The 25,749-nt window shown below is 43.6% G+C and overlaps 1 protein-coding gene across 3 annotated transcripts in view; it reads left to right on the top strand.

Annotated features, from left to right (window-relative positions):
• Positions 1-25,749, top strand: part of DET1 (DET1 partner of COP1 E3 ubiquitin ligase) — a 63,521-nt gene that overhangs the window by 18,995 nt on the left and 18,777 nt on the right. For all 3 annotated transcript variants that reach the window (XM_075207759.1, XM_075207760.1, XM_075207758.1), the window contains exon 4: positions 14,254-14,445. In XM_075207759.1, coding sequence (XP_075063860.1) covers positions 14,254-14,445 — 192 coding nt within the window. The remainder of the gene's footprint in view (positions 1-14,253; positions 14,446-25,749) is intronic.

The raw sequence follows: 25,749 nt of genomic DNA, 5'->3' as shown, positions 1-25,749 counted from the left end.
AATTCATTTATTACTAAATCATCATCACCATTTATTTATATAGCGCCACTAATTCCGCAGCGCTGTACAGAGAACTCGCTCACATCAGTCCCTGCCCCAATGGTGCTTACAGTCTAAATTCCCTAATATACACACACAGACAGATATAGAGAGAGAGACTCTATATATTCTATATATTCTACAACATACCCCTCCATGAATCCTAAATTGGTATTTCAACATACTTAAATTATTAAGGAGTAGCAGAGGGAGGAAGAGGCAGGCCAGTTCTGAGCTAGGCAATCCCAGCAGATTTGCCAGATTGGATGAAGATACTCTGGAAGGCAGTTCAGAATTGGTAGAGTTGGATGACACTGCTTCCTCTAGCAACCAGGGGAATGGTCTCTCCAGCACAGAGGGGACCAAAGTTACTCAGGGACCCAGGCAGATTGTGGTGGTAGGGGATTCAATTATTAGGAAGGTAGATAGGGCAATCTGTTTCCGGGACCGTGCATGCCGAACAGTGTATTATTGGTGTAGGAAGGAGGGTTTTGGATTCTTAGAGCACTGGGCTGATTTCTCGGTCAGTTGCCATCTTTATTGTCGTGATGGATTGCACCTGAATGAGGAGGGGGCTGCAGTGCTAGGGGAGAGGATGGTTAGAAGGTTGGAGGAGATTTTAAACTAGGCTCCGGGGGGGGGGAGGGGCAAGCAAGTATTTATAGGATAGACATTGAGAGTAGTAAGGAGGAATTTAACAAGAGTAAAGGGGGTAGAGAGGGGGGGGAAGGGAAGCATAGCTGATAAGGAGCGGCCCTTTTTAAAGCAAAAAGAAATACCTAAGGGAGGCAATAGACTTAAGTGTATGCTTGCAAATGCAAGAAGCCTGACCGGTAAAATGGGGGAGTTAGAACTAGTAGCAATGAATGAGCAGTATGATATTATAGGTATTACTGAGACCTGGTGGGATGATACACATGACTGGGCAGTCAACTTGGAAGGCTATTCTCTCTTCAGGAGGGATAGGGTAAATAAAAGGGGAGGAGGAGTATGTCTTTATATTAAGCCAGAATTAAAACCAAGTATTTAGGAAGTTATATACGAGAATATTGGTAAAAATATAGAGGCATTGTGGGTCGAAATATCCAGCGGAGGAAAAAGTTCAGAGAAGTTTCTGATAGGGATATGCTATAAACCGCCAGATATTAGTACGATTGAGGAAGCCCAACTTCTACAGCAAATTGAAAAGGCTACACAACTAGGTCAAATTTTAATTATGGGGGATTTTAATTATCCGGACATTGATTGGAGTACTGAGACCTGCGGTACAGCTAGGGGAAATAGGTTTCTGAGCACGCTAAAAGACCATTGCATGTCCCAATTAGTTGAGGAACCAACTAGGAACCGGACTATACTGGACCTAGTAATAACAAACAATGTAGACGTAATATCAAATATTCAAGTAAAGGAGCACTTGGGAAACAGTAATCATAATATGGTCTCATTTGAAATTAGTTTCCAGAAACAACAGTATAAGGGATCAACTAGGACTTTAAACTTTAAAAAGGCAAATTTTAATATGCTAAAGGAGTCTATAAAGAGCATAGACTGGGACAAAGCCTTTGAAGGAAAAAATACGGAAGAAATGTGGGCTGTCTTTAAAATGTTGTTGGAAACATACACGTATAAGTTCATTCCTATGGGAAATAAATGTAAAAGAATGAAGTCTAAACCAATGTGGCTAAATAAAAAGGTAAGGGAAGAAATGCAAAGGAAGAAGCGTGCATTTAAATTGTTTAAGTCTGAAGGGTCAGAGGAGTCCTTCCATAGGTACAAGGAATGTAATAAAACATGCAAAAAGGAAATTAGATTGGCTAAATTAGAAAATGAAAGGCACGTTGCAAAAGAAAGTAAGACAAACCCCAAAAAGTTTTTTAAGTATATAAATGGCAAAAGGATTAAAAAAGATAATATAGGACCCCTAAGAACTGAGATGGGTGAATTGATAAATGATACTAAGGAAAAGCAGAGATATTAAACACGTTCTTTTCTTCAGTATTTACCAGAGAGTAACAAATGGCAGGAGTAATACATAAAAATGGAAATGAAACCATGCCATTAATTAATACTTGGTTGTCAGAGGAAGAAGTCCAAAGGCGACTGAAGAATATTAAAGCTCCAGGTCCAGATGGCATACACCCAAGGGTCCTTATGGAGTTAAACTCGGAAATAGCTAGACCGCTATTCTTAATTTTCAGAGATTCAATCTCATCAGGCTCAGTACCAAGGGATTGGCAAATAGCAGATGTGGTGCCGTTGTTTAAAAAGGGGACGAGATCACAACCAGAGAATTATAGACCTGTAAGCCTGACATCAATAGTGGGGAAACTACTGGAAGGTATTTTAAGGGACAGTATTCAGGATTACTTGGTACACAATAAAATTATTAGTGGGAATCAACATGGATTTGTGAGGGATAGGTCATGTCAAACTAAGTTATGAGGAAAGGTTAGCCAGTTTAGGCATGTTTACTTTAGAAAAGAGGCGTCTAAGGGGAGATATGATTACTATGTACAAATACATTAGGGGTCAATACGGAGAGCTTTCATGGGAACTTTTTACCCCAAGGACCATACACAGGACACGTGGTCATCCCCTAAGGTTAGAGGAGAGGAAATTTCAACACCAGCAAAGGAAGGGGTTCTTTACAGTAAGGGCAGTCAAGATATGGAATTCATTGCCAGGGAAGGTTGTGATGGCAGATTCAATAGATATGTTTAAGAAAGGGTTAGACAAATTTTTAGCGGAAAGGTGTATCCAGGGATACGACCGTTAATTTAAAATAAAGGATAGTAGTGGATATAGGGTAAAAATTGGATTGCAATATTGAGTCTGGGGGGATTTTCAAAATTGAAACAGATGGGCGGTTGCCTACTCTGGATTAATTTCAAATATAAGTACAGGATCGCAGGAGATCCAAAATAGGTTGCACTTGATGGACTGGTGTCTTTTTTTCAACCTCATCAACTATGCTACTATGTTAAATCTTCTCTATGAAGAAATACACCTCTTAAATTCCATTATTGTGCACAGAATCGGCTGGATGAGGTGTGTTCAGCCCTCACTAATATCTATTTCTAACAGTGGCCTTATTGATAGAGAAGCTACCATGGTCCAAAGAGGAGGCATCCTAAGGTAGACGTTGTTAATAGGTCTGTGGGTCCAAATTATCTTCTGCCATCTGGTATAGTTGTCACTTAAGTTGTCATTTGCTTACACCTGGTTATTACACTTTTGCTCATAATGTTAGGATACAAAAGGAGCAGATAGGAACCAATTCAATATAATGGGACCAAAACTCAGAATTGAGAGTTTCTCTTGTTGCCCTGTATTTTCATGCAGCCACGAGGGACCGAAGAAGGTCCTCAAATTCTATGCATCGAAGTAGAGAAATTGGCTCAGGTGACCGGAAAAAAGAGAACTTATAGTGTAATTTCTATCTCTGAATATAGACAATAATAATAGGTGCTCACCTCTTAATGGTGATAAAAGCCTTTCAATCCTTATAAGTGTACTCCTGGTATTGTTCGGAAAGTAGAAAAAAGATGTCAGAGTTTTTAAATATAGTGTACATTTTATGTGAACAATATTGCACTATATATTCTTTTTTTATATGCATGGAATGCTACTACAGTATATGGTAACTATGGCTAAATGTGTGCGCGCGTGTGTGCATATATATATATATATATATATATATATATATATATATATATATTGAAAACCTATATTATTACCATTAAGAGGTAAGCACCTATTATTATTTTCTATATTCAGACACACTTGGTTGAAACAAATTACACTATTAGATTTTCTCCTTTTTCCAGTCAGTTGCAATGAAGGTTTTCTCTGTTGTTTGTTTTTCTTTATTTTTTTTATTTATTTCATACCCATTACCGAAACCTGGCTAACCGATTCCGACACTGCCTCCCCTGCCGCTCTCTCCTATGGCGGCCTCTCCTTCACCCACTCCGCTAGACCTGGAGACCGCCCAGGCGGTGGAGTGGGTATTCTCGTGGAGACCGCCCAGGCGGTGGAGTGGGTATTCTCCTATCCTCCACCTGTACTTTCAGACTTATTCCTCCTGAACCCTCCCTCTCCTTCTCCTCTTTTGAAGTCCACTCTATCCGTCTCTTCTACCCCATCTATCTCCGCGTCTCTTTCATATACCGTCCCCCTGGCCTCTCCTCCCTTTTCCTTGAAAACTTTGCTGCCTGGCTCCCACACCACCTCTCCTCTGACATCCTCTCCATTATCCTTGGCGACTTCAATATCCCTATTGACAACCCCACCGACCCTACTTCCGTCAAACTCCTTGCCCTTTCTTCCTCACTTGGCCTCTCCCAATGGACCTCCTTTTCTACCCACTGCCTTGGTCACTCCCTTGACCTTGTCTTCTCCCACCGTTGCAGTCTGTCCGACTTCTCTATCTCCCCCTTTCCACTCTCAGGCCACCATCTCCTCTCCTTCTCTCTCTCCTCTACTCCTGCACCCCTCCCCCCACCCAAATCTACCCGGTCCAGACGCGATCTCGACACCCTTGATCCTGCTATTCTGTCCTCTTCTCTCGAAACTCTCCTCTCTCCCCTTTCCACACTGTCCTGCCCCAATCAGGCGGCCTCCCTCTATAACCAAACCCTCTCCTCTGCCTTTGATGCGGTCGCCCCTGCCCAGCCCATCCACCTTCGCTGCTCCAATCCCCAACCCTGGTACTCCAAACTTACCCGCTTCCTCCAAAAATGCTCTCGTACTGCCGAACGCCACTGGAGAAAATCTCGCTCCCTGGCCGATTTCCTCCACTTCAAGTTTATCCTCTCCTCCTACAGCTCTGCCCTCTCGCTCGGTAAGCAATCCTTCTTTAAATCCCTCATCTCTTCCCAGTCCTCCAACCCCCGCCGCCTCTTTGCCACCTGTAACACTCTCCTGTCTCCCCCCCCCTCTCTCCCTTCCTCCCTCTCTGCCACTGACTTCGCCTCCTTTTTCTCCTCTAAAATCGCGGCCATCAGACTTGAAATCTCCTCCTCCACCCACTCTTCCGCCACCCCCCCTCTCGCCCTTCCTCCCCCCTCCACTCTCCCCACTCCCCCCCACCCCCTCTCCCCCCCCAGCCACCAACTCCTCTCCTTCCGCCCTACATCGGGCGAGGAAGTCCACTCTCTCATTTCTTCTTCCCCCCCCTGCTACCTGCCCCCAGGACCCCATCCCTTCTCACCTTCCTCGCTCCCTTTCCGCCTCCACCTGCTCCCACTTTGCTCACCTCTTTAACCTGTCCCTCTCCACCGGCATCTTCCCCTCCGCCTTTAAACATGCTCTTGTCTCACCCATTCTCAAGAAAACCCAACCTTGATCCTACCTCACTCTTAATTACCGCCCTATTTCCCTTCTCCCCTTTGCCTCCAAAATACTCAAGAGACTTGTCTGCAACTGTCTCTCCACCTACCTCTCTGAACACTCCCTCCTTGACCCTCTCCAATCAGGCTTCCGCCCCCTCCATTCCACTGAAACTGCACTGGCTAAAGTTACGAACAATCTCCTCTCGGCTAAAGCCATGGGCCACTACTCCCTCCTGATTCTCCTCAACCTCTCAGCGGCCTTTAACACCGTTGACCACCCTCTCCTGCTTCACACCCTCCAATCCATTGGCCTCTCTGGTACCGTCCTCTCTTGGTTCACCTCTTACCTTGCCGACCGTTCCTTCTCTGTTTCCACCTCTGAGTCTCTCTCCCCCTCTTCCTCCCTTCCAGTCGGGGTCCCTCAGGGCTCTGTCCTTGGACCCTTACTATTCTCACTATACACAGCTTCTCTGGGTGCACTCATCAGCTCCTTCAGCCTCAAGTACCACCTTTATGCTGATGACACTCAACTCTACCTTTCTTCTCCTGATCTCTCTCCCTCCCTTCTCTCCAGGGTATCCGCATGCCTCTCTGCCATCTCCTCCTGGATGTCCTCTAGATTTCTTAAACTCAATCTTGCTAAAACTGAACTCATTGTCTTTCCTCTCTCTCGTACCTCCTTCCCCTCTGACCTCTCTATCACTGTTGACAACTCCTCTATCTCCCCTGTTCCCCAACTCCGCTGCCTAGGTGTCATCCTCGACTCCTCTCTCTCCTTTGCCCCTCACATTCACTCTCTCGCTAAATCCTGCCGTTTCCAGCTTCGCAACATTGCCTGCATTCGGCCCTTCCTCTCCCAGGATGCCACCAAATCTCTCGTCCACTCTCTGATTATCTCCCGCTTGGACTACTGCAACCTTCTCCTTATCGGCCTTCCCCTCTCTCATCTCGCTCCTCTTAGATCTGTACTTAACGCCGCTGCTAGGCTTATTTTCCTCTCTCACCGTTCCACCTCTGTCTCCCCACTCTACCAAGTCATTGACTGGCTCCCCTTCCCCTACAGAATCCTTTTCAAGCTCCTCACTCTGACTTACAAGGCCCTCGCCAACTCCACTGCTCCCTACATCTCCAATCTTATCTTTATTCACACTCCCTCCCGCCCACTGCGATCGTCGCCTCTCTTCCCCTCTGATTACCTCCTCTCACGCTTGTATCCAAGACTTTCCCGCGCCGCTCCCCTCCCCTCCATTGGAACAAGCTCCCCCGCTCCATCAGAACTTCCCCTAATCTGTCCTTTTTCAAACGAACATTAAAAACCCACCTTTTCCTAAAAGCCTTCCAGTCTCATGTCTAAACTCCCACGGCTACCTCTTTCTCATCCCTTCTTCCCTTCTACCCCTTCCTAGACTCCGTCTCCATTTCTCCCGATCTCATCCATGTGTCTGTCTGTCTTGCCCTCCCTTTAGATTGTACGCTCCTTTGAGCAGGGCTCCCCTACCTCCTGTTTCCATCATTTTTAACTGCGCTCTCCAGCTACTCAGCTCACCTCCTCTCGGTCCCTCTACCCTCTGTCTCCTCTCGCTTCTCTTCGCTCCCCTCAGTGACTCTTAACCCGTCATCCGTGCCCACCCTCTTGGGCCATAGTTACCTGCCTGTACTCACTTTTCCCCTCCCTCCCTCTCTTTCTTGCTGTGCCTGAGCCCCCAGAGTTATAGTGCTTACTGTTACTTGTACTGTGCTGTTTCACCTTGTACTGTGCCATTGTTTGTCCTTGTACAGTGCTACGGATACTTTTGTGGTGCCCTATAAATAAAAATTAATAATAATAGCATTGGGTTGTCTGCTCCTTATTTGCTATCTTCTTTATTCCCTCTGGGATAGTCTCACCTTACCCTCATTTCCAAAATACCTGATGCAGAATGATTGTGCATACTGGGGATAATAACATTTACTGATCTCTACTCCAAGGGGACTATTCTTACATTTGAGCAATTGAGGGGATAAACAACTTTCACACAGAATGTTCTGTAAATATCTGCATTTACATCATGCAAGACAAACCCAATTCCTGGTTACTATGGTTGGCTTAAAGGCCTCTGATCTTGAAATCCACCTGTACAGAAGTTTGTAAAAACTTAAGTTGTCATTTGCCTAAACCTGGTTTTTACACTTTTGTACAGCCCCATCTGTAAAGTGCTGAGCTAAATGAGGTGTGTAAAGCAACGGGCATGGTGTGTGGTGTTGCAACCCCTTATTGGTTAGTGTTGCATGGTGTGTGGGTTTGCCATATCCCACTTCTAGCTGCAGCTACTTCAGGTACATATCATTTTTACAATTTTAGCGCTTGTACACGGTTTTTGGTTTCTTGTTGCAACCCCTAATCTAATCCATACCTGTACTGCACTTTTTAGCCATTTTGTTATCAGGAAGTATCACTGATGGAACTATAACATCTCCTTGGAAAAGTACTTCAAAATTCCACCTGCACAGGGAACACTCAGGAGTGGAGTGAATTAAGCTACCATTGTTATTTCTGTTTGCTCCCTATTGTCCACTAGTGAGCTCTACACGCAACCAGGAGCCGGACTCAGCAGGGGTCATCTGAAGGAAGACACCTGGAGAGGTAAGCGAGTGGGCTGGATAATGCAAGAAGCCCACCAATCAAGACCTTTCGCAACTCCCCTGGGCAGGCAGTTCCTGTGGTGGAATTATGAGGTGATAAAAGAGGCTACCCGGGGAGCTGGACATGTAAGTGACTGATTTTGGTCAAGGGGTGATGCTCTGCCAGAGATGTGCTCTGGAACCTATCTCACTGGATTTATTTGAACTGATTTCCTCACTTGTTGGACCTGCTATCGTTAAGGGGCCATGCTGTATTTAATCCTGTTCTGCAGAAAAAAATCATCCTTCTATTTTTCCTCGAATACTGTGAGTGATTTGGGAACCACGTATCTTCACATTTGGTGGCAAGCGGTGCGATCACTCAGTGACAAGCACGGAATTGGAAAGGCACGGCAGAATGGAGGCAGCAGCACAAACTTACAGAAACACTAAGAAAGGAATCCTGCAGGAACTTTGTCAGGCAAGAAAAATTGAGATCAACTAAACGGATACCAGGGGGTCCCTAATCGAAAAATTGGCTCAGTGGGTCGTAGAAAACCCTGGTGAGGCGGAGGAGGACGCGGTTCAGGATTCGTCAGGGGAATCCAGTAATGGAACCGGGGGGATGACAATCCAGGCAGCTGCAATAACTGCCAGCAACACGGAACAGCTGCAGATTTGGTTGTATATACTTGGACCAGGAGCTGCTGAACATGAGAGGGTAGCAGTATTGAGAGCAGAGCTGGGTAGACCGGTCGTGGTTCCTGCAATGGCATCAGTGTCGGTATTGGAAGGATGACAGATGCTGCGATTCGGATATCACGATGTACCACGCTATGTGGAATCGGCCACGTACATTGACACTCGCCTTCTGTTATTTGAGTCCATGATGGCAATGCATGATATACCTGTGGCAGAGTGGTTGAAGTATTTGATACCTAGTTTGATGGCCGAGCACAGGATGCATACCATGCCCTGAGCCCAGAGCAAGGAAGAGACTACCAGGAGATTAGGAAAGTATTGTTGGCTAGATATGCGGTCACCCCTGAATCCTACTACCTACTATGGCAAGAAGCAGTGACTCTTCTTATACGGAATTTAGCAGTTTATTGCAAAGAAACTGTAATCTGTGGCTAGAAGGGAAGCAAGTCACAACCGTAACAGACATTAAAACATCTTTATATTGGAGCAGCTAATAAATAAAATGGCTCCAGAAATTAGAGAGTGGGTGGTGGACAGAAATCCCACTACCCCAGAGAAAGCAGCAGCATTAGCCGATGAATTCCTGGCAAACCGTACCCAATGAAGGTGAGCTAGCGGAGGTGAATGGGTGACTATTCAAAGGACCCCACCCAATCAAGATACATCATGCCCCATATAGCCATGTTCCCTAGCTGCACACTCTTGTGCGCCCAGACCTCGTGGTCCAAAGTATCAGACCCTAGGAGGTGCTACATTTGACTACAACCGGGGCACATACAAAGAAATTGCCCATGGGGAGGAAGATCATTCTCTGGATTGAGACCAGCTGTGCCCGAGTTTGTGTGCTAACATCAATTGAGGATGGGGAGAGGTACTATGATCCTGATGTGCCAGAGGCGGGGGAAGTATTCTATCGGGTGGAGATAGTAGTGGCAATCGGGAAGGCTACCCTTGCAAATATCAAGGGACACCTACAGCCTGTAAAAGTGAATGGCCAGGAACTGCGGGGACTCTGCGACTCGGGGCCTTCTATTACTCTAATACGGCCCAGTTTAGTCCCACCTAATCAATGGCTACAGAATCGGAAAATCAAAATTTCAATGGCGGGAGGCCAGATTACAGTTATCCCCATGGCCATGGTTAATTTTGGATTGGGGCCAGGGTTCGGGGGAGGTGAATGTCGAACTTTTGGATGGATTATCTACCCCCGTTACCTACCCATCCTCACTTGTTGGACCTGCAATCGTTAAGGGGCCATGCTGTATTTAATCCTGTTCTGCAGAATAAATCATCCTTTTTACTCTAATACCGTGTCTGAGTGATTTAGGAACCACATATCTTCACAAGGTGACCTGAAGATGAGGAATGGAAGGATACCCTCATTCGACCTAAAATGTTTTTTTGTTGTGGCAAGGAATTGCCTGTCACAGCTTTTTCATGCTGTGCCAAGTTTATTATACACCAATTTCCTCAGTCTCCCAAGCCCACTGCCCTGATGTCACACTTAACTCTGCCATCTTCTTTGTTCACAGTCCTCTATTGTCCACCTTAGAGTATATCCAGAATATGCCCCTTTCTTTCCAAGGATGCTACCAAAAGTCTTATCCACACTCATTATCTACTGCAACTTATTTTAGCATTCCCCTATCCCTGCTTCAATCCTTATTAAATACCATAGCAAGACTGATTTTCCTCTCTCGCTGCTCCACATCTGCCTCAACGCTTTGCAAATACTTACACTGGCTTCCTGTGTCCTCTGGAATGCAATTCAAATTACCTACAAAGCCCTCAACAACGCCTACACTTCATACAACTTCTACATCATTTCAAAATACTCGCCATTGTAGATCTACCTCTGTCCTGTGCCTCACCTCATTTCTGCTAGTTACCTCTTACTCCCACTTACAAGACTTTTCACTGCAGCTATCCACTCATGGATTCCCTACCATACCCAGACAGACTCTGCCACAGCTGTCAAATATTTAGATGCTCTCTGAAAACCTATCTCTACTAGAATCTATACTACTTAGTGATACACTCTCAAGACTTTTCCAATTTCCAATCTGATGCATTCCTCTACACTCATCGCTCTTGTTTCAACTGTGCCCTCTTCAAATTAGAATGTAAGCTCTGTATGTCATGTTTTATGTCCCCCCCACCACCACCACCACCCCCACACTGTCCAGAACTACTACAGAGCACTTTGGCACCTTACAAATCAAGTTTACCTTCTCTGTCTGCTTTAAAACGTCTGCATCCCTGTCATTAAACAACAATTCTTATAAAAAAAACTAGCTGGTCCATTAAGCCATGTGTTCAATTGAAAAACAAAACAAAAAAACTTTAAAGAACAAAATACCCATTTTATTTTCCCCTCACATTACCTGCCTATCTTTTTCCCTTAGTGGAAGTAGACATAATACTGTTATATAATGTAAAGAGAGAGTGGGAGAGGAACAAATATTACAGCATAGATTCTGCCAGATGGAACACAGAGCACTATTTCTAGAACAAAATGTATGAACAAGCATTAAGCCATGAAGACAATAAATGTTTATTTTCATAGATTTACCCATGTTCTGCAAAGTAGCTAAATTATTTTTTGACAAATACTGGCCTTGTATGGCTACTGTAAGCTTCACAAAAAAGGGTTTTAAGCTTTACACCCGTCATGAATGTTACATTTCCCACGGAAAATGAAATGTAATGCATTCAAAGAACCTTTGCTGGCTTGTTGGAATGCTTAAATAACACAGTATATGAGGCCTCATTGACACTGCTGTTTTGCATATAGTCAGTAGGAAGGAGCTTTACATTTTTCATAAACTTTAAACACATTCTCAGGGCTGTTGTCTTTATCAACCATTTCAGGCTCAACTCTAACCTATGCTGCTGAGCCTCAAATATGGTGGTTTGGGTTTCTCTATCAGCACCTGCCTTTGTCAAGTTTAGATTACATTGTGGGAAAAGCATTTTTTGTTTTAATGCCTGTCTTGTGAATAATGTGTACATAACTGATACTTTCTGTAATATAGTGCTTATTTGTCACTAAGGGGTATATGTACTAAACTGTGGGTTTGAAAAAGTGGAGATGTTGCCTATAGCAACCAAACAGATTCTAGCTTTCATTTTGTAGAATGCGCTAAATAAATGAAAGCAAATAATCTGTTTGGTTGCTATAGGCAACATCTCCATTTTTCCAAACCTGCAGTTTAGTAAATCTAGCCCTAAGAATATGTATAATACTTTCACATACTGCAATATGAATACAATTATTTTTAACATGCGGCATTGTACAGTGGGGAAAACAGGACATTAACAAAATGGGGACATACAAGGTAGACAACATTGCAGACATTAAAACAAAGGGTATTAAGGGCCCTGCTCACAAGAGAGCTTACATTATAATCCAAAGAGGGCACGGTTGAAACAAGAGGACCAAGTGTGGATCAGAGTGAAGAATGGGACAGTTGTGAGGGTGTTTTAGTATGGCATTAGGGTAAACTCTAATAAAGAGATGGGTTTTCAGAAAGCATTTAACGATTTGAAGGCTGTGGGAGAATCTGATCGGCGTGGTAGTGAATTCCATAAGTGGGTAACGGCACGTGAGAGGTGGTTACCAGAGATGAGGTAAGACACAGCTCTAAGAGGGCGAGAAGGAGAGTATTTTCAGATGAGATTTGAGATGTATGAAGAGCTGGTGTTGTTGAGCACTTTGTAGGTAAGGGTAATTTGAACTGCATACTGGAGAATATCGGAAGCCAGTCTTTTGCAAAGTGTTGTGGCAGATAGGGAGCAGTGGGAGAGAAAGATGTGTCTTGCTGCTGCATTTAAGATTGATTAACACGGGAATAGACGACTGAGGGGAATGGCAGATGGGAGGAGATTGTAGTAGTCACGACAGGAGATGACGAGAGAGGGGATAAGAGTCTTGGTAGCATCTTGGATAAGAAAAGGGCGTATTCTGTAAATATTTTTAATATGAGACGACAACTGGGAGAGAGACTAGATGTGAGGAATAAAGCAGAGGGTGGAGTCAAGTGTGACACCAAGGCAGCGGGCTTGGGAGTCTAAGGAAACTGGTATTATTGATGGTGAGGGAGATTTGAGGGGAGGTAGTGACTTTGGGAGGAGAGAACACGATGAGCCCTGTTTTGGATATCGTGAGCTTTAGGTAGCATTGAAATAACCATGTGGAGATAGCAGAGAGACAGTTGCTTGCACAGGATAGTAACCAAGGGGAGCGAGAAGTAGATTTTGGTATCAGTGTAAAGATGGTGCTGGAGGCCAAATGGGCAAATTGATTCCCAAAGAGAAGGGTTGTGCATTGAGAAACACTGAAGACCAAGAGCAGAGCCTTGCGGGGACCCTTTGGATAGATAGTATAGGGGAGAATGGGCCAGATTTAGACACACTAATACTCAGTTTACACTACTTCAAAAATCTGGGTTATTCGTTTGGGTGCTCCAACGATCCGAGTCGAGGTTCTGTGTGAACGGGTCCAGGGGCATGTACCCGGCTCTTTTGGAGGGTTATTCCCTCCAAAAAAAAAAAAAAAAAATCTGAAGAGGAGCCAATCCATGCTCCTCTTGTGATGTTGCCATGGAGAGCCGGACAGACCCGTGTTCAGTGGGAACATGGTCTACCGGGAATTTGCCGGGGTGTTCTGCACTGTCACCCGGCAATTTCCCGGATTCATAAACCCTGGATATTACCAGGGCGGCAGTGTGAAAGTGTTATAAAGGAGCTGTTTGATGGGTAGGAAGTGAACCAGGAAAGAACTGTGTCATGAAGTCCAGTGGAGTGAAGGTTGAGCAGGAGAATAGTGTTGAAAGCAACAGAAAGGCCCAGAAGGATGAGTATGGAGAAGTGGCCTTTAGGTTTTACTGTATGTAGAACAATGATCTGTGACTGTGAGTACAGTCTCAGTGGAATGTTGGGGACTGAAGCCTGGTTGCAGAGAGTCGAGAATGGAGTGAGGAGAGGAAGCGAGATAGGTTGCTGTACACAAGTCACTAGTTTGGAGGCGAAATGGAGAACAGAAATAACTGGAGAGAGAGGCTAGGTTGACGGATGAGTTTTTTTGGTATGATATGAGAGATTATAAAACAATATGTACTATAAGTTTGGTTAGGCAATAGGTGCTGCAGAAACTTGTTACCCATTGCTTTTATCAGTTGTCTGTGAGTGGCCTTCACATACAATATATAAACAGATATGTTATACACATTACTTAGAAGAAAAAAAGGGGCAATAGAAAAACATTCAATGGCTTTTTCAGAAGTAATGTGTTGTAGAAGAATTGAAGCGGTGAAATAATTTACTTTTCTCTGTTTTGTTTGATGTAACCTTCAGTTCTATTTGTTACCTTGTTCCAACTGTTCAGTATTTTGTGTTTTTATTTCCAGAACCTTTTTTTATTTTGTGGTTTCTGCTTGGCTTTCTGAGAGCTTGACACAAAAGTCAATCTAAATCTGGCTTATAGAAATCGTTTTTACATATACTTGTTGTTGTTGTTGTTGTTGTTGTTGTATCCTATAGCATAACTTATGATTTATGTTTGAATACTTGCTTTTAGGTTTAAAGACACTATTGTGAATGCAAAGTACGGAGGCCATACAGAAGCTGTGAGGAGGCTTCTGAGCCAGCTGCCTATCAGTGCCCAGTCTTATAGTGGAAGCCCTTACCTTGACCTGTCTCTCTTCAGCTACGATGATAAGTGGGTATCTGTTATGGAGAGACCTAAAACATGCGGCGACCATCCAATCAGGTATGACAAAGCTCTATGCTTCGAACAATCCTATTATGCTTATGGTTTAACAGAGAAATATATTTGTACAGCCTAGTATGTATTGCCTATTATACTCTTGTATTTCTTTCAGCAGAAATATCATGAATTAAATAAAGGAGGTCTGATTACATTCCTGTACTTAACTAATATTGCATTACCACTTGTTTAATTGCAGAGTAATACATGGTCTTTTAATGAAAGAAAAAGTGATTGTTAATATCTACAGTTAAGGTTGCAGACACTCTTAAAAGGATGCTTAGTATAAAATCACTGTGTTGGTTTAGTATATTTAGTAACCCAAATAAGGAAATATATGCATATTTTTATATTTATATTTTGTATTTACTACATGTCTCAGAGCTCTAGTTGTTTTGACAAGGTTGAATTGTATTTCATAGATACACTAAAAGTTGTTATAAAATGACCCTTGCTGTATCTGTTTGTAACTACTACAGGTGGTGATTTTAAAGAGGGGGATGAATGGATCTCTAGAGGGGGGGCATATGATTAATTGTTAGCCACTTTTAACTAATTATATTCCAGTTGTTATGGGAGGGATCTCTTTTCTCACCACAAATGGCTGTCTATTGGCAAGAGATTTTTTTTTCTTTTCTCCTAGCTTCATCTTTCCTACGATGTGCTCATATGAGTGGACAACTATAGTGTTGTATATGCTGCACCCCTCCACCTTACAGTTCATAACTTGCTGTTTACTGTACCGATGTGCTTAAAATAATCTGTTAAGAGAGGACTGGACAGATTCATCAAAATATTATGCTACAGTCAATGGGAAGGAATTTGCATACCTTAATGCTCCCTTCTATGTCTGTTGACACGTCAGGCGATAAAGTAACAGAGTTAGAGACAGCCATATATATAGGAGTCAAAGCATCATGTTCTAGAGAGGCTACACGTTCCTTGCCCATACCAGCATTCTGTCTCAATAATTGGATTGTCACAGGATGGACCGGCTATGCCACCCTGTCTGTTGTTTTTGGGAACCGGCTGGGCTTACTTTGCCACCGTCCCCTTTTGTTATTCCAAATACGCCACTCCTGCCGCAGTAGGAGGAGCCTGCTGCCACCTCTAGACTCCTTTATGGCATCCAGAACCACGTTTCTTCTGGGTAACTGTCGCTGCTAGTGTACTCCCGTGCTGGTACCCCTGACTGCTTACTGTGGATCAGGGGGCTGTGGATGGATTTCCCTGTCCTATCACACTGGCCAGAGCTGCTGGGTAGCGGGCAGAGCGGTGGTACTAGGAGCTGGGTCCAAATTTCACAACAGTCGGAGGGCGGATTAGATTTGGGGTCTAATCTGTAGGTCACAGGAATACAGTAATATTGAAGAAGTTGTCAAGTAGGTTCTTGAATCAGAGTGATGTTTACTTAGTTCAAGTGTCCTGACAAGGACAGTTCCACTGATTTAAAGGCATCAGTGATTAGGTCAGACGGAACATCAGAACATTTCAGTGTACAAGGGCTCTCTTTTTATACAGTTTTAGAGACTAGTTTTGGCAGGGGGTAAGCCAGCCCCCTGATCAGAGAAGGCACAGACTGCAATATTTCATTTAAACATTAACATCCTACATCTAACACAATTTAGCTTCCACATCAAACTGATTTCCTCAGATTTCCATCAGATCTCAGAAAGTTCTTAGATTTTATATGCAATTTATACTTACCAAAACTTACACTTCCATGATATCCTACATCACGTGATGTTTACAATGTTCAGACAGGTTCTAACACCCTTAACAAAAGCCACTCAGGAGCTCACAGTAATGACCTCCTGTGGTGTGTTCAAGTGTTGGTCACTGGCATTGAATAGTCTTAATTAGCCTTAATGAGGATATCCTCTAGAAACTACACACAGACTTCCTCAAATAAATGCTTATTAGAAATCAAACATATATCTCAGACATGACTGCATTTCCTCTAGCAAAGTTAAAACAAACTAATTTCTTCTCTTATCTCATAAATAAAGATTTCCTTTACCAAACTATACACAATATCAAAAATATGTGCATTTGCAATTATATAAATAAGCGCCCTGCGCTATATCCTTTAAATAAATTTATACCATAAGTTACTTATAAGTGATCCAGTCACAAGCGTCTAATATGTCAAGTGGCATATTTGACAGTAGTGCAGTAAATTTGCCTATCATGCTAGAAGTTTGCTTTGCCATTTCATCATCCTCAGGCACGTCCTCCAAAACAACGCAACTCCAAGATGCAACAACTATTGCAGATAAGGCTGAAGGAGGCAAAACCTCCCCCCAAGCTGCACTCCACCTCAAACTGTTATGCTAAATCAGTTTAAATAACCCTTGGAGCAGCAGCTGACAACGTGGAGACTGCAGGGCTGCTCGAACCATTCTGACATCCTCTTGCCCTAGATCCGCTAAAACAACACTTGGAGCGGCAACTGACATTGAGGGCAGTAGTGCTGCTCCAACTACTAGATAAAACAGTGCTGGGACTGCAGCAGAAGGTCTTTACTTTTGAACATCTGCTAGTGACATCTCTGTGGATGCCAATGTCCCTTCTCAATCTAAAACCCTGGCCTGAGCAGGCCATTTTATAAATGAGAGAAAAGCCTACTTTTTGTTTTATTGTGTTTGTTATGTACTATCTCTTTTTATCTCTGTAGTTCTCATTCTCTGTTTCAGAAGATTATCTAATTTTATTTTCACCCTCAGCATATGTCACTGTCTCTACTTGTAAAATGATGATTTTTTTACAGCAGGAGTTCGTTTGACAGTGCTTATAGTGATTTTGATATGTCCTAAAGCAGAACAGAACCTATAAGGGTGAACTCTAAGTGGAACAAAATTTTAGGGAGGATTCAGCACAGAACAGTTGAAATAAGTGTAATTCCATAGTCCAGTATGGAATCAATATAATTTCTTTATAAGGTTCCACAAAACTCTGCCAGACAATCAGAGTGACCATGAAAGTAAGTGAGGGGGGAAGGGAAGAGATGTGCACTTGGGGCACTCAAAGATCAAAATAAAATATAGTATATACTTTATTCATAAGCATTAAAATAATGATTTATATATCTTAAACAACTTTAGCGAATTATTAAAATTTGAATACAGTATGAAAAACCAGAAAATAAAGAATAACTGTTAAGACTAGCTGGAAAAAAACTGCTAGACGCACCGTAGGCTCTTGTGAAATACAGTACATATAACTAACAACTAATATTGTCACTGGGACAACAAAAGTTTATGAATCTAATGTCGTCAATATTTGGCGATTAGATCTTTACCGGTATATATAGCCGGTAAATATTGACTACCCTAATCACAGTTACATATAATATGATAGTAATTTTTGATTTTCACTGCCTAATAGGGTAGCAATATAATTGATTCACCAGTGAATGTATTTTGTGCCTGCACATACAGATTTCCACCAACAAGGGGAGTATAATACCGTGTATACCAGTCCCCACTCTAATAAGTAGCACTGATAGCAACTCAGTATAAAGTCTTCTTAATGGTATAATTGCGATCAGTAGTATTCGCCTAGTAGGGATTAGTTTTATCTACAATAGATTGTCCCTTAGCTAAATACACTCAAAGTCGCTAGTATTATCTGTATGTTAGGCCTAAAGACTGCGAGAGCCTGCGGTGCATACTGACGCCAACGCGTATTTTGCTAAACTGAGCTTTGTCAAGTCCTTGACAAATCTCACTGTACTTTGTATCAGATTTCTTTAAATTACTTTAAATGCATTTCAACCTCTTGGTTTAGGTCTTTTTCAAGGATGAAAAAGACCTAAACCAAGAGGTTGAAACGCGTTGGAATTAATAGGGCTACCAAATCTGGAACTTATCACGAGGAGGTCTAACTCCCATAGGGGTCATCCCGGTGACTTGACTAGTTTTCCTCTGGTTTAAAGCCGTTTTCCCCAGTGCAATGATTGTATGAGTATAACTAAAATACACAGTATCAGAAGGACCCATAATTCATATTTTGAGAATTATTATTGTAATCTTTTTTTATATAGCACCAACACACTTTTGTTGTGAATTACAATCAGAAAGACAAATTGAACATGATAAAAATAAAAAAACTTTAAAGAAAATGCAAAGTAGCAAAGTTTTTGTATGCCTGTTCTACTCAAAATATTAGACACTATTCTACTGCAGGCTGGTGCATTTGTACATGCAATCTGCAGGCTTTACCTACCTGATGGATTTTCTGCAGTGTGACGCTTCCAATGTGCTGACACTAGAAGAGTAGATGAATTAAGTTACCTGTAGACCATAATGTTCTGTGCTTATCAACTGTGTATGATGTTTACAAAATTAATCCTAAGGTTCAGACTAAATTGTGGAAGTTCTAAAGATGTCAGAATAGAGAATCTGATACAACTCTGTTACTGTCAAGAGGAATTTCCAACAGGCTTGTAGATAATGGCTCACAAAGAACCTGAGTTACACCTTACTCGTAAATGACTGCATGGTACACAGTAATCCCTTCTCATCATGCCATTTGCCTAGTTCGAGCATGAAAGTCTTTGAGTGGTGGACACCTGTGTTAATTTTACATAATCTTGCATTTCAGCCCACATGTAATGTTTGTAAATTAGTGCCATGGTTACTAGCTGTTTAAAGGATCTTTTTAACGGTAGGTAACATTGTCAGAAATTACAGGGAATTTGCCTTGTATGCTGTAAATTGTTTCACATCAGAGATTTACAAACATAATTTTGTTTATGTATTAAAAAAAAAAGAAAATCAGTTTTCCTTATTTCTGGATATGGAATCAAAGCAGAAGATACACATCATCGACATCCTGAAGTACACACAATATTTAAATTGACCTTTTAATAGGAAGAGCAAATAATTTGAAGTGACGCATTTTTAGTCCATTTTGTACATAGCTCTGTATTTTTTGTTTGTATTTACAGGTTTCTTGGAACACGCCTACAGAGAAATTTAGTGGGCTTTATAGAGAGGTCTAAACAGCTGGAAAGCTTTTAGCTGAATGAATAAATAAGAAATGTAAAAGCATAAAGGAGTGCAAACATGCCATGCATGTAAGCCCTGATTATTAATCTCTTTGCTTTCTGGTGACGTTACAGTAGTAGAGCAATGTATGGGGTGCGTTCTGAAAACATTTACCACGAAGAGTAACAAAAAATAAAAATTAAATTCAAGCTTCAAATTCAACTATCCCTGTGCATACTATTATTTTTGTAAACTAAAAGTAGCGGGTTAAATCATACCTTCAAACATGGATACGTTGTGACGGGGGTGGTAACGTCGCCAGAGGGCTGCCTAGCGCTGTAATGCCGTAGGCTGCCCATTTAGATACCTACCTACCCAGTATTCCCACCCGTGGGAAAAACATGTCGGGTACTATACTTAACACTACATATCTGTGTGTATTCTAGCAAATGAAAACATGAGGTATTCGTTCATATTTTGTTCCAAACAGTTAAGCCTGCAACCCAGCGCCAAGGGCACCTCATAATATGCAAGTCCTACACTTACCTATGTGCTTTAGACACCAATAAAATGCAGTTAAAATCAGCCTCCCAGGTATACAGACTTACATCTAGCAAGGGCTGGCTTGTGAGCCACTACACTAAGACCAATGTAATAAAAAGCTTGAGACACGGTAAATAAAACCATCTGTTCCTTCACTCTCATGATTAATTCATACCATAAGTGAGGATAACACTATCAGTATTTTAGAGGACAAAACATAAAAACTGACCATAAAAAGTGGTGGTGGTGGTGGGGGTGGTAGTAGGCTGGACTTGTGATATTTTCTGGAGCTTCCTCTTCCTCCTCTTTCTCCTTTCTCCTTCCAATTCTTCCTTGCAGTTACTAAAAAAAAAAAATGACAGTCTCTCAACGTTAGGCATAGATGGGACAAAAATGTAGGAACAAGACAGCCAATGCAAAGCAGTGTTCTGTTAGCCAGTAGCTAAGAAGCTAAGCTGTCCTCAAATTAAAACTTCTTTTTAATGTCTAGCTAAGAGCCAAAAAAACAACACAAGCTGTCAGGACTCTGCAGTTATTTGTAAAACAAACTTCTTACAAATAATGTTGAAAATACAGAACTTATAGACGCAGCTAGAACAGTGGACACCGAAACATAGACAATAGAAAATAGCGGGTGTATTTGCTTTTCTCTTTCATCCATCTGGGGGACACTGCTAACCATGGGGTTGAGTAGGGTAGGGAGGAGTCTGGCACCTAAACAGTTAATCTTTTGATGTTGACAGACATATCCCCCCCCCGCCAATTCCCCACAGAACTCAGTTTGAAGCAGGTGCCCTAGGAGTATGGGCTGAAGTTGAAGAGCTGCACAGTGAACTGGGTTCACTGTAATTAGGCTTATGTTTTTCCTTATTGAAGCGTTTTTTTTCTTTTGACTAGCGCACGAGTGGCTCTGTAGCACAGAGCAGACTCGTGAACTGAGAAGTAGCTGTCAGTAGGGGAGCCGCGGCTCCCGCTGGCAGTCTTTTACGTTGGAGCAGTAAGAAAACTTCTCACAGTGTGATATGCGGTCTACAAGATCGTTCTCACACTGCTAGCAGGGTCAGGCGCTGCCACAGGCAGAAAGCGCCAGTGCTCTTGCCGTTCCCCGGGGCCAGTAGTGGAGCGTACCAAGTCCCCTCCTCAATGAAAGAGGTAATGGGTGTGCTATTCAGCGCTTTTCAAGAGGGGACAAAGGAGCAGATATCAGACGATTCTACTTATTGGAGAGGTGGAAATCGCTGATAGTCTGCACAGGAAATGCAGAGAGCCGACGGAAGGGGAGTTATTGAGAAGCCCCCCCCCTCCCCCTGCTGAGCGAGCAGGTGGAAGATTCCTTCTGGCGCCAAAATACAAAAGAAGGAAAGACACAGCAGCCATTCGGAGGAAGTGCAGCTCCTGACAAACATCTCCCTGCTAAGTATCATTTATTCTCTATATGTGCTGGATAGAGAAGTTTGAGTGTTATGGGCACATATTCTAAGTAGAGCTTAATGTTATACTATAGCTCTCCTTTTTGAATCAGAAATGCTGTAAAATGTTTAGGCATAATTAGTTAGTATTTCTGATAAATTTTTTGAGTGTTTGTGCTGGTTTAGTTTGTTCGTGACTTTATTTTTTCTTCCTAAAAATGGCTGATAAAAGTAAAGCAACACGTGCCAAACATAATGTCTGTTAAAAGTGTAATACTAAATTAACTGGTGAACGTCTGGATCAGGGGGGCTTTGTGCTGGTTGCGCTGTGGCACCTGTAATGTTGCAGCCTAAAGACAGCTCCATTCAGGGGATAGAGCCTCCCGAGTGGGTGGCAGCCTTCTCACAGGGGGTTAATACCCTTGTGAAACTTTTATCTAAACCAGCAGAGATCCCAGTGGTGGCTATGAGGCTCCCATCTACCTCTGGGACGCAACCCTCAGTGAGGTTAGGAGGGGGAATGAGTAGTTCATTACCTCCAGGGGTTGGACAATCTCCTTCCCCGGCACTACAAGAGTCACTCCAGATAGGGGAGGCTGGATGTCGGCAGTGGCTAGAGGTCTAGACCGACTAAACCATTTGCTAGAAAATCTTAGGCATATGCGTAGTAATAAAAGACATAGATCAGCTAGTGCGCTGTTGTCTCTGTCTGATTCAGAGGGATCCTTTGCGAAGGAAGGTGAATTGTTAGAGGATTCTGATCTTTCTTTAATGGAATCAGAAGAAAGCTCTAGGTACCAGGGTATGGACGATCTGGTAAAGGCAGTACGTCAGACCTTGGGGTTTATTAAAGTTGAAGAGACAAGGTCCTTGGACCGGTCTCTCTTTAAAAAGGCTTCTAAAGGGGGGCGTGGCCTGACAGCCATACTGTGCAGACGTGCAGTCTTCTAGCTCTCCCCTCAACCTCTAAAATTAAGATAATTCCGCAGCTGTTTGCCTCCACAAAGGCTTGCAAATTGTGCCTGCGCGGGGGTAGCCTCCCCTAGAGAAATTTGGGGGTTCATACTCCCCTCCCAGTCCTATTGAGCCGTCTCAACGCAGCCTGGGCCTAGAGGAAAGGAGAGACCTGGCCGGGTGTGACCCGCATTTGGACCTGCTGCTGTTTGCTCCGGGGCGACCTCCAGCCCACTCTCTGTGGCCATCTGCTATCTATATCAAGTGCCCTGCCAGCCTGGAGGCTTTGGTGCGAGTGTGGAGCCCAGATCCATCTAGCTGTGTTGGATGCGTCCCCGCCCCCCTAGGAGGCTTCACTCACCTCCCGCGAACTTCAGCCTTGCAGCGGGGCCCTGGCTGTCCCATCGGAGCCTCTCCAGTCTTCAACTCTCCCTCATCCCCGCAGCGCTAACCGGAAGTCCCTGACTTCCGAACTTCCGGTTCGCGGGTGGCACTCGCTCCGGAGCCTAGAAGCACAGCGCCTCTCCCTCGTTGTAGACCTGGGTCAGGGCAACATACAGCTCTGCCCCATCGAGGCCCTCTGGACACCGCTTCTCCCGGCAGCGACAACCAGAAGTCCCTGACTCCTGCACTTCCGGTTTACAGGTGGCGCTTGGGCTGGAGCAGCGCACCTACCATTCACTGTGGAACTTGCCCAGTGCCTCCCTCTCAGGTCAGTGCACGGTTGTGCTCCATTGGGGGTGTCTGCGGGGAGCCCACACTAAATATTAATCGGGGTCCCTTGGGATCAATATACAAATGTGCCAGCGTGGAATATACTAAAAGGGCATACAAGTTGTTTTCTTGCCTTAGCCCACGATTGAGAGCCTGACTACAGTGCCATCTACAGTGTTCGCTACAACTGCTACTATCACTGACGCAATAATACCATAAGAGGGAGATCGCTTATTGAGGTCCCTGTCGGGCGCTTCCGGTTGCAGGTTTGCTGTTGCTTATCATACTGGTGAGGGCTGGTCCCCATCTGTCTGGAGAGTAAAAGGTTACGATCCTGCTAAGCCTTTCAACTACACGCCTATCTAGGTTCTATATAGAGGCACCAGGTCTGCAAACACGATATACATGAAGATGTATTAAATGAGACCGTGAGATGGATCACCCACCCGGGACCCCGTAAGCCTTTTACCACCCGTATCGTTTCTAACACGATCATGCCTGATTAGCCTCTCACAACATTCAACTGCCGAAAAAATCCCCAGCGCGATCTTCTGAACTACCTAGACTATCCAGTCACACCTCCACGCTTCTTGAGACTTGCTTTCGCGATGGCTCCTAAAAGACACAGATCCACAAAGACGCCTTCTGCGGTACAGTTCTTTAAACCCCAGTCCTCCCCATCTCCAGGGGCGCTTCCCAAACACAGAGGTCCAGAAGACCCGGGATCTAGAGCAACCTCGCCAGTTCCGACTCAGTCCCCATCTTCCTCAGCCCTGGCACAAATGGACCAAGATGCCCCAGCTACCATTAAGTCTATGCAATTATTATTTGACTCGTTTAAAACTGAGGTCCTATCCGAAATGCGCTCCTCGATCCGAGAAGTTAAGGCGCAAGTGACGGAAATGGGAGGGAGAACTTCTCACATTGAGGACAAGATGGAGGAGTTTGCAGCGTCTCATAATGCGCTCATCACGTCTCATGAGAAACTTTAAAATTATGTCTTCGGGATGGCTGATAAGATGGCTGACGTCGAGGATCGCTCCCGGAGGAACAATCTAAAGCTGCGGGGTGTTCCTGAATCTGTCTCCATTTCAGAACTTCCAGACTTTGCTAAAAACCTGTTCAAAAAACTCCTCCCTGAAGCCTCTGATCACGATCTGCTGCTGGACCGTATCCACAGACTCCTGAAACCGAGAGCGGGACTGGAGTCCTCACCTCGCGACACACTTATGAGGGTCCACTTCTACCATATTAAAGAAAAGATCCTACGTGCAGCCAGATCGCAGGCAGCGGAAGAGGTCCTGCAAAACTTGCAACTGTTCCCGGATTTCTCCCCGGCCACTGTAGCCAAGCGTCGCTCCTTTCAACCTATCACGAGAGCACTGCGCGAACACCAAATTCAGTACCGCTGGGGCTTTCCAGTCAAACTTATTATTCAGCGCAATAACTCCACCCACGTGATAGCTACGGTAGAAGATGGCAGTCAGTTATTGCAGTCCTGGGACATTCAAACTTCTATGGCAGCGACAACTTCTTCGTCCTGATCCCAAGTTGTCTAGTCAGCTGGGATTGGAAAAGGCTAGGTGAACTCTTCACTACTGATACTGCTTTTACTTAATGACCGACTGCATCCTGGAGTGTCTCAGCTCTACGCTAGGCCCTTTAGGCTCTCGGGCCACTACTACTGTGAACTATGGACCTTACTTACCCTATGAGCGAGACTCCTGCGGGAAGTTGGATCGTGGATCTCTGGTCGGTGAGCAGTTCCAGCGCTGATTGGGATTTTTCGAATGTTGTTATATGGTATTTCTTGCTGATACCTTATACCTATTTACAGTTAGTTGATATCTTTATATGATGATTACATTTAGACTCTGTATACCTTCTTCAAAGTTATAGCAAGATTTCCTATGTTTCTAGTAAATGTTAACTTTACGGGTGATAACCTTTGACTTTATATTTATGTTTTGTTTAGGTTTTTCTTTGCTGATTATTTGCATAATATTCAATTGTGTTTTGGTTTTGGGTGGGTGCTTCATTCCATAGTTACTGATTTTGCCAGATGACTTCCCCCTCTGGCAACTACTTTAATCCCAATTTTGGGGTTATTTATGTTTGTTTTTGTGTCTTGTTATCCTCCCCCCCCTTCTCTTCCTCTCCTTTCCCTCGCCGCCCCCTCCCCTTCTTAGGCAAGTACTTTTCTATCCTTACTAATCCTGAAGTCTGCTTGAGGTTTTCAGAGTCTTTCAGTAAGCCAAAATGGTTAAGTTCCTATCTTTGAATGTAAGGGGACTGAACTCCCCGACTAAAAGACGTTTAGCACTTTCCTTTTTTTATAAGCAAAAGGCGGATATTGTCGCAGTCCAAGAGACACATTTTTTGGCTAGAGCCCCCCCTACCTTTAAAGACCACAGATTCCCGCTGTGCTTCACAGCAAATGCCCCTTTCAAACGCAATGGAGTGGCCCTTCTGGTTAGCTCCAAAGTTAACTTCGTCCCTAAGTCTAGTTTCGAAGATAAAAATGGAAGATATCTTATTGTAGTGGGTATGCTAGATGGTAAGCTAGTCACGCTTGTCTCTTTATACGCTCCTAATTCAAGGCAAATTCCTTTCCTTAGAACCACACTACGAGACATTGAAAAACATAAACAGGGTACTCTTATCCTTATGGGAGATTTTAACATTGTAACTGATCC

This window comes from Mixophyes fleayi, chromosome 4, assembly GCF_038048845.1.
Source record: "Mixophyes fleayi isolate aMixFle1 chromosome 4, aMixFle1.hap1, whole genome shotgun sequence".
In the NCBI taxonomy this organism is placed as follows: Eukaryota; Metazoa; Chordata; class Amphibia; order Anura; family Limnodynastidae; genus Mixophyes; species Mixophyes fleayi.
The sequence above is the reverse complement of the archived record's forward strand: the minus strand, read 5'-3'. Positions and strand labels throughout refer to the sequence as shown.